This window comes from Parus major, chromosome 14, assembly GCF_001522545.3.
Source record: "Parus major isolate Abel chromosome 14, Parus_major1.1, whole genome shotgun sequence".
NCBI classification, from domain to species: Eukaryota; Metazoa; Chordata; class Aves; order Passeriformes; family Paridae; genus Parus; species Parus major.
The window spans coordinates 8,775,024-8,787,849 of record NC_031783.1 but is presented as its reverse complement, the minus strand read 5'-3'; the positions used below and the strand labels follow the sequence as shown (position 1 = coordinate 8,787,849).

At 35.0% G+C, this 12,826-nt stretch overlaps 1 protein-coding gene across 1 annotated transcript in view; it reads left to right on the top strand.

Moving 5' to 3' along the window:
* Window positions 1-12,826, top strand: part of DNAH3 (dynein axonemal heavy chain 3) — a 55,048-nt gene that overhangs the window by 3,200 nt on the left and 39,022 nt on the right. The window contains exons 2-16 of the mRNA XM_015642652.2: window positions 248-356; window positions 1,900-2,025; window positions 2,814-3,018; window positions 3,386-3,419; window positions 3,886-4,066; window positions 4,583-4,772; window positions 5,234-5,429; window positions 6,383-6,508; window positions 7,204-7,399; window positions 8,676-8,855; window positions 9,239-9,375; window positions 9,531-9,636; window positions 10,197-10,375; window positions 10,660-10,844; window positions 12,165-12,288. Of these exons, the coding sequence (XP_015498138.1) occupies window positions 1,915-2,025; window positions 2,814-3,018; window positions 3,386-3,419; window positions 3,886-4,066; window positions 4,583-4,772; window positions 5,234-5,429; window positions 6,383-6,508; window positions 7,204-7,399; window positions 8,676-8,855; window positions 9,239-9,375; window positions 9,531-9,636; window positions 10,197-10,375; window positions 10,660-10,844; window positions 12,165-12,288 (2,150 nt within the window). The 5' untranslated portion in view covers window positions 248-356; window positions 1,900-1,914. The remainder of the gene's footprint in view (window positions 1-247; window positions 357-1,899; window positions 2,026-2,813; window positions 3,019-3,385; window positions 3,420-3,885; window positions 4,067-4,582; window positions 4,773-5,233; window positions 5,430-6,382; window positions 6,509-7,203; window positions 7,400-8,675; window positions 8,856-9,238; window positions 9,376-9,530; window positions 9,637-10,196; window positions 10,376-10,659; window positions 10,845-12,164; window positions 12,289-12,826) is intronic.

Below are 12,826 nucleotides of genomic sequence, written 5' to 3'. Positions count from 1 at the left end.
AAATTGGAAAGGGCAGGGTTTAAGAAAGTCTTGCTTGAAGGATATCTGGGGGGAGTTAGAAAGATTAAGGTGAAAAGTGAGCTTGAGAGGAATGGTGGAAAAAAGAGCATGGAGGTTTGGAGGAAGAGAGAGCTTACTGTTGTAAACAAGGAATGTGAGAGCTGATTTTTCTTCTTCCTGTCAGCTGGGATAGAAGCTGATTGACACCTTGTGTAGTACCTGAAATGAATCTCTCATTCTTTTTCAGTGCATGTAACAACAAGGATGTTCACACTGAGGGGGAAGACCAAAAAATTCTAAGCAAACAAAAAAGCCCAAGCGAAATAAAGCCAACACAGAGCCCGAGTCTCCTGAGGGTAAGTTCCTTCTGCAGTGACTGTGAAGGATTGATAACTGTGAAAACTTCAGATGAAATTGGCCTTTACTGGTGGTTAGTGATTTCATATTGGAAGAACACTTATTAAAGGACACATGTTCTTGTTAAATATTCTTTGGACTTAATCCTTTATAATGTACCTTTTATTAAAGATTTCTTTGATCAAATATTAGGTGTTTGAAAGGTTAGTTGGCATATAAGTCAGGAGTTTTTTTAGGATGAATGATGGCTTTTTTAATGACTCTTGTACCTTTAAGAATAAATGAATGGATGTCCTAATAAACTGTATCATTTATTAATTTTTAAAGTACCCGAAGGCCCAATCCTTTAGTCATTAATCAAGAGGAATTCATGCTCTCTTTAATGAGTTATGTCTGGCAGTGAAAATGTCTTTATTTCTGTGTGTGGGCAGGCATGCTGGGGAATACAAAGGAGGTAAATCAAATCAGCCCTTTCTCAAATTTTATTTTATTTTTAAATGGTCTCTACTTTGATAATTGAGGAGGGCATAATTTTGTCTGCTAGAATATGGGGTTCCAGCAGCCTTGATTTTCAGTGATACATCAGAAAGCAAAACCCATGTGCTAAAAGTGTATTAAATTATGTAAAAAAAAAAGAGTATATCTTATTCAAACATAATTGTACTGGGTAATAACTTCCTCTTTCACAGTGATTTAAATCACTGGTGTTCAGATAAAGCACACTTCCACCTCCTTTTCCTCATAGTGTCACTATATATTCAGGAAATTGTTCCTTGTGAATGTCCTAAACAAGTTTGATTTAGGAAACTCAGAACATACTATGGCTGAAGTTTTGGCCTATACTAAGGAAGGCTGCTGTTCAAAAGCATTTTAAAACACTGTGAGGCTTAGTAATTCTGAAAAAATATCTCGAGAGAGCTTTGTATGGAGTCCTGGGAAGCCATCTCAAAGTATTGTCACCTTGAGGAGGTGAAACATAATCTGAAAACATATCAGATATCTTGACATTTGTAGTACAACACTTTGCAGTGTACTTGTGAATAATTTGTTCTTCCAGCAGCATCCTGGTAATAGCTTCTTCTATAATTGGCTCCTTCTAGACATGAGAAAAATATAGAGAATTTTTTTCCCTCCCCAGTAATACAGGTTAAGTTCACACAACTTGGACTGTTTCACTGTCAATTTTGCAATATGGTAGGATTTAATACTGTAATATCCAGAGTTTATACCATTACAAACTCCATGTGGAATTTTTAGTATAACTTAAAATATTTAACTAATTTTAAGTAGTCTTTGGGAATATAAAAATAATTATTTTTTTAACTGGCATTTACTGATGTTTAGAAGTTTTATAAAATGACTGCAAAAAACATGTTTTGCTGAGGAACCCACTACAAAGAATTGCTCTTTCCTTAAAATTTGAAAAGTTTCAATATGTAATTTTCGATTAAAACTGAAAGGACTCTGTTCCTTCTTCATGAATCTTTTTTGAAACAGAGTATTTCATAAATATCTTTGAAGTTGCTTTTCATTTCTGTCTAGTCATAAAACAATTCCATGTGCAATATGAGTCGTCCAAAACAGTCACCGAAACGTAAATTCCTACGTACACCTGCACGTGCACCTGCTGCTGCTCCTGCTTCAGATGCACCTTCAGACTTGTATGAGGTATGTGCTGTCTCCCTGCTGTCAGGGTGTGCACACATTCCATGTGCTGGCAAATTCCCATCCTTTGCAATGGGGTTTAGTGGGGTGGTACTGGGTCAAAGGTTGAACTTGATGGCCTTGGAGGTCTTTTCCAGCCTTAATGATCCAATGATTCCAAGAATAATCATGATTGTGTCTCATGTACTTGTATCTCTGAGGGTGTTTTTGAGACATGCATCTCACGTGCCTGTGAGCTACCTCAGTAAAGTTTAGACATCAGGACTGATGAAAAGTCCATCAATAGATACCAAGTCACCTGAGAAAACATGAAATGAACAGACAGAAGAAATCTATTGCAAATGCTTACTGATGTGAGAGAAAAGAGCTGAATTGGTTAACCTGTACTATTCTTCAACTATTACAAAGACTGAGTGTTAAAAGTAGACAGTCATTAATGAAGGCCCGAGGAAAAGGAATTTTCTAAATCTAAGCAAATATAAGGAGAAGAAAAGAAGTAAGATAGAGATGTGGGGGAGTAGAAAGAACTAGATAATGTACTGTCTTATTTATAAAAAGAATTCCTTGATTATGCAAAAAAAAATGCCTGAGTACAACTGAAGTGTTCTGTAAAATTATCCTTATGCATGTGGAGAGCATAGTGATCTAAAAATAGATCAGTGATCAAATGTATGTCTGACCTATGTATTTGCTTTTCATACTAATGGATGTTTAATCCTGTTCTAGCTCTAAGAAAGCTTTTTAAATTACTGTGCTCTGTAAAACTTTTTCTTTTGTTTTTCCAATTGCAGCTTCTCCTTCAGAAAACCCGTTATCCTCCTTTGATGCAGGAATCATCATGGACTTTGGCAGCTCCATTCAAAGAACAGCATCACTACCGAAACCCCAGTGACTCCATAGCTAATAACTACACTCTTACTGCACGGGATTTAAAATTGAAAAATATTAAAAAATTGAAGTCCTTTTCAATGATAGAGATATCACAGTCTTCACTGTGTATCCATATTTGAATATGTATATAAGTTTGCTTGTTCTATGCACTGTTATCTTTAATTATTTATCTGCTAAAGCATCATCCCTGGAAAACATCATGTATCCCTAAAAAACAGAGGCTTATCACTTCAGAATCAGTATAGACAAATTTGCCAATGCTTGCATAACTTCAATAAATGAAAGGCCAGTTTCAGATTTACTAGTTAGGTTCATCCCCCCAAATAATCACATGCAGTGCTTCTCTGTGTCATTGTATTTTTTTCTTATTTCATTATGTGATTAATTATCTTAGCTCTGTTTTTCACCAATATGAAATAATATCTTATTTGAAAAACATATGTATGTGATTTTTCTTAACTGGTGTTTAAAGCTGCAAGGAAAAAGCGGCGATGGAGTTCTGACAGGTAATGTAGTGTAATGTTATATTATTACAGTAAGTCTGGTTTGAGTTATGATTTAATATTTTTTTTTTTACTGAATTCTGTGTTAAGCATCCAAGCATGAAATGCTAAGACCTTACAAATATGTGCATCCAGAACTGGCTTTTGTGTCACAAGATTTTAGTAAGATAATCACATGAAAATACATGGAGACCTTGGGCAACTTAAATAACTGTCCTAGTAGGTCTGACTCTGATAGAGCTGCTCATAAAATACTGTCTGAGTGACCCCAGGCAGCTGTAAGGTTTGCATGATTGCATCCTTTATGTTAAAAGTAGTATATCGTATTTTGCAATTTTAATGAGAGTTTCCATAAATCATACTTGTCCTCAGTGTAGCACAAGTGGTTTATATAATCCTTGTCATCTGTCCTCAAACATTACTGCTTCTTGATTTGCTAAACTTGTATTCTTTTATTTTTTTACAAAAGTAATTTGTTAAAGAGTTTGAATCGCATTTCACTGAGTGTACCTGCTCATACACCAGAACTGCATGTCATAAATTATACAGACAATCAGCCACTGACCCCAGAAGAACAATTTGCTCTCATGGATTTACATGAGAAGGAGATAAGTAAGCGAGAGAAGCCACCTTCAAGTGATGATCTAGAGGTATTTATATAATTTCTTTTTAAGGTGAAAGTAGCAGCATTAATCATCTGCAAGATATCTGGAAACTGTTTACTAAAAGATAGTTGAGAAAAGCAGGCAGTACATGAGGATTAGGAGATGTAAATACTCAATATAGCAAACTGCTGTCAAATAATTGTCAGCTCCTTTTTCATTTGTTTGTAGCTACTCTGATTTTTGTTGTAAAGGATTTGCAAGTTAAGTATCTTCCCAAATTCTTAATGTCTCATGTTGTTCTCTAATACTTTTTTGATCTATAATTTAATATGCTGAACTGAGTTCTAGTGGTCTATGTGCTTGCATCAACATGGGTGGAAGTCTTGTAAAGACGTCAGTGCTTCAGAAGGAACATAGATAGATACCCAAAATCCATTATATTCAAACACCTTTCAATTACAGAAAAGGCTCATGTGATAGAAAAGCTAAAAATACTTAGTAGTAATAAATCATCTGTCACAAAATTCATACAATAAGTGTAATTTTTTAAACATTTTTTAGCGGTACTATCACTACATATATAATGGAGTGCGAGAAGACATGCTGACACCTCAGGATAAAGAAGTGGTGAATAAAATTTTAAAACATATTCCAACTGACATTCTTCCTAGCCTAGAGCTGGAGAAATTCCTGGCACGTTTAAGAGAGGAGATTAAGACAGACTATTGTGTCGGCCTCATGAAATCCATTGGTAAGACTCAAAATCTCTGAGCAGTTCCAACTATGTGGACATTTACTGCAGTTTGGAAGCAAATCTCCTTAGCATCTGTGTAGAATTCCTTTGGGGTCAGTTGAGCTACAGTAGATCTCTGAGAGAAAATAACCTGTGATCATGCTATATAGCATTGAAATATTTCAACAAATATCTATGAAACTTTACATCCCATCAGGTGGAGAGATGGAATGAAAAATTGTTTCTTCTGCCTCCCATTTTTAGAGTCAGGACCAATTTTCTCTCTTTTTTTTTTCCCCTTAAATAATTTTAGAATCAAATTTGTAATTTTGTTATTGTGTTGTATTTTAAGCTAAAAACATATTAGTTTTAAATGTGCAGAATTCAGAATCCTACTGCTTCCTGAATTATGAAGTGGTTTTGAATGTAGGTTTTGGCTATCCATGCAGTCTAACCATGATTTATATAATTTATTGTAGTTGATTATGTCTTGTTGGATCCAGCTGAGAGGAAGAGACTGTCTATTGGAAGCACCCCACGCCCCTTTCCCCGGAGAGTTGTCTGTGCACCAGTCCCATGGCACAGCTCTTATAAAGAAACAAAAAGTTGGAATGAAAACAATCTGTTCATAGTGAATTCATTGATGCCCACTTTGCAAGAGCTCTGGCTTTCTCAGTAAGATGGCTTGGTCATAGGATATTAATAAAATTTAGCATGCTTTTATTTAAGGATTTGGTTAGAGAGTGCATCTTCTGACTTCTCTACATATGCTACAGAGATCCTGGGGGAGATACTAGAAAGTGGCAAAACATGTCTGTTTTCTAAATAATTATTTTTTCTGAGCCTCTAAGAATTTCAGCATAAAATGATTGTTTCCTGCAATCACAGAATGAACATGTGTTACATGAAAAACATGTGTTACATGCTGTGGAAAGATCATCCCCTTTGTTAAAAGGTGCTATGCCTAAATTAAGATTCAGTGCTCCAGTAAATGGTGATTTGGAATTCTCATCCTGGTTGCTGAAATGAACAAAATTAACACTTAAAACTGAATGACTTTCAAATGTTTGTAGTTGAAATTTGCCCTGGGGACATTTGAAAATTGAGACGTGTAATCTTAGGAGGTTAAACATGGTAATTAGTAATTCTGAGAGCTGTTTTTGCATCTAAGAAGCGTTTGCAGGAATTTAAGTTGTATGTGATATATGCTATGCTGCTGAAATTTCTTTTTTTCCCCCCAGAGAGTAGTCAGGATAGCTACTTATTAATATGGAATAGAAGCAGTAGGTGTCAGTCTATATTTTCCTTAATGACTGGATACACTAATGAATCTAGGAAAAGAACAAGGCAATTTTAGCAAAGAATTAAGAGTTTTAAATACAGCAAGTACAACTAAACATTGTGAAACCCTTTATCTTTGTAGACAGAAAAACCCAATCAGAAATGCACTTTCTGGACAGCTTAGCGATGGAGTGATATTTATAAATGAAATTATATTTTTAGTGTTTAGAATATATATATATATTTAAGTGTTTAGAATATACTTGAGGCCTTCCTGACTATATTTCATGGATTTTTTTTTTAAGCTGTATTCCATAAGGGATCTCCTCTGTCTTTCCCTTCCCCAGGTTCAGCCATCTCCGGTTTGTTCGCACCGCAGAGGTGCTTGGTGGGCATCTGCCACTGCTGCCTGCTGAGTTTGAGGACATCATTCAAAGGCACTGTTTGGAGGCTCGAGATATCCTTCAGAACAAGTCAGTGCCAGCTGTGGTAGCTGTAGATAAATAGAGTATCTCAGGGTCTGACTTACAAAGACCTGTTTTTAGATCTTAGACTGAGATGACACCAGTCCCAGCCACAAGGCTGCCAAAAAAAGAGGTGAATAGCCCTCAGAGGAATAAACATCAGGATACTGTCAGAGCCTAAGGAAGTGCAAGAGTGCTTGTACAAGAATAAATGGTAATAAACTATGAATAAATGGAGGCTGGAATTCAGAAGGTTTCTAACCATGAGAGGAGTGGAGTCTTTATCTGTAAAAATGCTGATGGAATTTTTTATTTTATTATGGAAATCAGTCAATTTAGGAAAGAATATATGAGGCACATGATAGAAACTGTTTGCAATCTGCTGCCTGAGATTCTTCCAAACTTGTCTCTCATTTAATGCTAATAATTGAATATTGTTCCATAATCAATAAAACAATATAATTTACTATTGCTTTGTCTACTACTATTAATTTAAACTAATCATAGTGGTCCATTTTAACAAGCATTCTTAGCTTTAAAACAAAGGTTTCCTCTAAGTCCTGGAAGATATATGTATCAATTCTCTTCTAGCCCTTTGGATTTTACTCTTTCTTGGGTTATTTCTGAGTTGAGACTTCATTGCAAGGAGCAAAGTAAGACTAACAAGCCTTTAAAAACTTTGTATCCATATTATTTCATTGTAGATGGATCCCAGCTTGTGCATCTGTTTTCATTGATCAGAGAAATATGTGGCTTCATTTTGCTCCTGAAAGGGACTCTGATTCCTCTGAGAAAGTTGAAAGCTATTTTAATTCCGTGGCAGCTCTAATGTCATTACAGTTACGTGAGATGGTTATTAACTCCTTAGAAGATCTTCTTGCATTTTTTATGATCCACAAGGTATGTGCTGTCAGGTATATGTACAGTTTTCTGACTTACATGGAGATAATTCATATAGCCATAAAACTGAATGCTCTTTGAAGGCTAAAATGGCCCAAATGATTCTTGCCTCCATAAAAAATAGCTGTATCCTTCAAAGATTTATGTATACTCAGTGGATTTTTTGCATGGTCAAAAACCTCTGACTTGAATGATCACTTGGCAGGTCTGGGGTAACAAGTAACAGTTCATAGCATATTTCAGCTAAGTCTTGAGTGAGTGTGCATTTATTGTAGTTTAGTTTAGTTTATTTTTAATTTAATTTTTCTTGGTCTTAACCAGTTACTGTATTTCTCTGAAAGCACAGAAATAATCTTCTTTGAAGACAAAAGTGTGCACAGTCATGTGTAATCTTTTGGAGAGGTGGTTTATGTATGTGGTGTCCCTGTCTATACCCAATGAGTGCCCTGTATTATTTCAAGTAATGCACAGAATTATAACAATAACCATTTTATCGTGGGAGATTTTACCACTGTTTTAGATACCATAAAGTTGCTTCTTTGATGAAATGAGTTTTTTGAATTTAGGATCCCAGGACCTACCATCATAAGACAAAATGAATAAATGTGGTGGGTTAAATAATGCATTGCAGAGGATCAATTGAATCAATTACTTGATGCAATTTACTATCAGACCTTGCACTAAGCCTTGCCACTAAGCTTTGCATCTGGATGATGATTTTATGGCTGATGGTTGGGTTTTAAATTAATGTTTTTTTTCAGTATTGTCTTGTAGATTGGTTGGGTGGGCTTTTTTATTTGTTTTGGTTTATTGCTTGTTTTGTTCTTTTTTTACTTATTATAACATTTACATTACAAATCTAGCCATGGATTAGGACTCCATTATTGTAAAGGCAATTTGGGGGTAGTGCAGTTCTTACTGACCACACAATTAAAGGCAATTAAAACTAGATTCTGGAATTTATTTCTGATATATATTATAGATTACTTTTCTTTTAGAAATTTTGTTTCTATGATAATTAGTGCTTTGTTTCTGTTACTTAAGAGAAAAGGCAATTAGGTTTAAACCCAGTTTCTTAATTCTAGCTTTTATAGATTCATTAAGTAGTCAGCACCATAAGATCTTGTTTGAAACATCAGGTTCTGTATAAATATCAGGGAAGATGATTGCATTGGTGTTGTGTAGTAAGGATATTTGGGGAGTTTGAGCAGTTTAAAAATTCTTATTCCTATAGCTCACTTCCTTGTTCTATAATTTTTTCCTTCTTTCCTGTAAGAATGGAAATGATTTTAAAGAACCGTATCAAGGAATTCAGTTCTTCCTATCTCAGATACTCATTGTCAAACTCCGTGTGAAAGAGCCTGATATTGTCTTTGAGCCACCTTTGGGAGCATGTTGGGATTTAATCAGTCATTCCTTCAGGAAGATCCTGCAGAGTGCCGAGGAACTCCCAAAGGTACTGGATAAGTTATAGCCACATACTAAATACAATATTAATAAAAGCTCTCTATAAGGTAAAAAGTTATGAATGAGGCTCAAGACTGACAAATAGAAGATAAAACGAGGATTGTGAACCATGAACTGTGCAAAATTTTTGATTATAGAAGATATTTTTCAGATTCAAGTTATATTGAGGCACTTGCTTGATTTTCATATAGTTTTCACAAGCAAACTATGTGAGTAACCAAGTGTTAATTATGGATCAGAGCCTTTATGCATTGCAATGTTTTTACCAAATAATAATTTTTTTTAAGCATGGTAGGTGAATGGGTAATAGAATACCTTTTTTTTTTTCCCACTATTCTGTGTTGTTACAGTATTTGTAATAATTTCCTTTAGGTAGAGAAACTTCTATTTCCGGAATTACGAAGAGGTGATCTCACTCTTAATACAGTCAAACCACATGAGTCATTGTTTTTAGAGTATATAAACAAACTTGAAAAGATCTTTGAAAGCAACATACTTGGTCCAAAGAAGTAAGTTTTGGCTGGTAACTCCATTGCCCTTCCAAACCCTCAGTTTCATAACACTCCATTTGACTTAATAGACAGTTTGAGTGCATTTGTTTCTTTCTATAGAGAAAATTTGCATGAGAAACTTATGTTTGTTTTTGTGATCTTCTGTGTTTAAGGTATTTAAATGTGTATGTGAAATACAGCAATCTTTTGAACAACAATTCACGGCAAGATGTGGCAAAATTTTTGGATAAAGGTCCTTCTTTAGATGCTTTAACTGAGGTAATGTGTTCCTGACAACTGCAGCATGTCCATACAGCTGCTAAAACATCACACATGACTTCCTAATTTATGCCTAAAAACAAATAACTTTTTTTTACCTTTGGGAATACTAGGGAATACTCAATGTACATATCCCCTTACTGTAGGGCTGCTGTGCAAATGTAGGAGGAGGTTTCTTTATGACTTTCTTCTGTGAGTTGTTCTTTCTTAGCAGAAGGGCTGCCTAGAGTATTTGGTCAGTCTGCAGCTTGCTTGTCTTTTGACTATCTTGTCCTCAGTCAGCCCTGTCTACTCTTCTCTTTGCATCCTGGGTCAGCATATGGCTAAATGCTTCCTTAGACAGCTTGGAGTCTTCCCTACCATGGCAAATTGCTGTGCAAAGCTTTCAGCTTTTTGGAATCTGTGGATCAAAGCAGGTCTCAGGAAAGATAAAAATTAATTTTCTTTCTTCTGTTTGGAATAAATGATCAAGTTTTTTGGATGGAAACTATTAGTTCTGTCAGATTTTTCAGCTATAGACTTTTAGGAAAAATAACAGATGTATTATATGCTGTTTTTAGAAGATTGACAGCTTCACAGACTTGAAAAGAGAGATTGCTTCTATGGATGTCACCATTCCTCTGGCCATGTTCTGTCTGGATGCTTTACAACTGCATGAGGAACTCTGCAGTCGGACTCAAAATCTCAAAGACACATTGATTGAATATGAAGTGATGGAAAACAGACGGTTAAATCAAAGGTACCTGCTGTTTGCATGGATGATTCTTGCTGACTGCTTGGATTGATACTGTATGTATGTGGATGAGATACCTTTATTCATCTGATGGGTATTTCAGTGCTGACCAGACAAATGCAAGATGGGCAGCCTGGCTGAACAGGGAGCTTTGGCTAGAACTCACAGAGAAAAAAAAATAAATCCATTTATGAAGAAATTTAATGTTTTTGTTTCAAGGACAAAATCATTTTACCAGATCTTTCTTCATTTACAATCCCAGTGACATGTCTATTATCTTTTTGTTGAAGAATTTGTGAGGAGTTTAACTTTATTGCAAAGAGAATGAGTGAGGTGCCTCAGAATACTGAACAGTTAGTGGAATATGATGCATTCTTGAAGAAATCCAGTGAAGTTACTGTTGTTAAACTGCAAAAGGACCTTGCCAAAGCAGCCAATAGACTACAAATCCTCATGGACTATGCTGATCTCTCTGGTATGTCTAACTACAGAATATAAAATTTCCCTATGAGAATATTTATATATAGATAATGGACTCTGCATGCCTAAATGTTGCATATTCTAGGGTGCTAATGGAAAGTTCCAAAAGGGCCAGAAAGGAAATAAAAATGATTCAATAGAGGCCAAAATGTACCAGTGCAGCAAGGAATGGCAGAGGAATAGCACACAGCATAGACAGGGCTTTTTAACGTGTTTTAGGTATTATCAGGTGAATGTTATGTAATCTGATCAAAGGATGTTATACCTCCATGTTATTAAATACAAATTCTCCACATAAAAGCCATCCAAAAAACTATGTGCCAAAGGCTCTATGACAGTATGTAGAAAGTGTGAGAACTTGCATCTCTGCAGCTGAGGATTAGATCAGAACAGGCCTTCAGTTGTTCTGCTGCCAGGGTTTGCTGTCCTCAGTAAATATAAAGGATGTTCTCTAAGACTGAAGATACATCTGTGGAAGTTACTTTTAGTTTTCATTTTTATTCAAAGCAAAAATGTAATTCACAGATGCAGTCTGTTATTTGCTGCACCTAAAAAGGAAGGGCAGTTAAAGGAATGCAAACCTATTTTAGTATGAGGATGCTACTGTTTGCTTAAGCTGAATGCACTCTTGGATCAGACAGTGATAGAAATAACAAGTCTATGTCATGTTTATTAGACTTCATTTACAATAAAAATTAATATGCCTGTGGAAGCCAGGACAATTTTCTGTTACTTTTTGGACTGGAGTGTTTGCAATTGCAGTATTTCATAATTACATTTCCTCTATAGCTGTGTTTATAAGTGTGTGTCCTACATTAGTTATACTGACCTGAGTGCACTGAACAAACAGACAAATATGAAGTTGGAGATGTATCCTCATCTTGTAGTTGTGATGCTCTAGCTTTTGTGAATAATTCAGCACTTACATATTGAGGACTAGAAATGTTTTAAACTTTTATCCATCTTTTTTTAGGTATGATTCTCATTTAGTTAGGAGTGGTCTCTCTGTGTGTAGTTGAAAGGAATTGATATTCTGGAATAACTGTTCTTACTAACTGTCTCTGTGTAGCTAACATCTTATTTAGAGAATTTCACATTCTTAACTTGATTTTACAGTTTTGCTGTTAATCAGACTTGTTTTAGGGAAGAGTTTTTTTGCAGTAAAGATAATCCAGCCACCAGTTTCTTTGCTTATTCCTAAACAAAGTTCAACTATTTTGCTTGTCAGTAGCAATTGCATTATATAATAACCATTCTATTAAATCATTGACTAAAAGGTATTTTCTTAAAGGTGACTATATTTTTTTTATTTTAGATGATGACATAAACCTGAATAGCACAGTTTTCCATTGGCCTGATGAGATTAAGAAAATATTTAATAGCAGTAAAGATGTGTTGACTAACATGAGGATTCAGGTGGAGAGGGCATTGATGGAAAGGTATGGTGTCAAATAATTTTTTTTCACTGGGTATTTTTAAAGAAAAGAAACATCTCAGTATGTGTAGAAGGGAGATAATATCAAAGAAGGAAAACTTAGAAGGAACCTGAGAAAGTAAGGAATAAACCTAGCTTGTAGCATTATGGAGATTTAAAAAAATACTATTGATGAGGATGGATTTGAGTATCGGTATACTTAAATATATCTGAAAGGAGCAATGGAGGATTGGTCCACAATAATCATAATTTTATTTTGTTATATTATTTAGTACAGCAGTACACAGTTTTGTTGCATTGTTTTCACTCTTCCTTTATTTTCTCCAAGTAGTAGAGGTAGCAAATGTAAGTAAAATAAATCAATTGTGAGGTTTGAAAATGAGCCTTGAATTCTAATCCTGTGAACTGCATAGTATTGATATGAGTATTGATATAATAGTATTGATATAGTATTGATTAGCGAGCTTTCACTGGCATCTGTGTTTACACTAATCCTGAGATCAGATTTCATGTGACAGTGCCTGTTGTAATTAATGAAATAA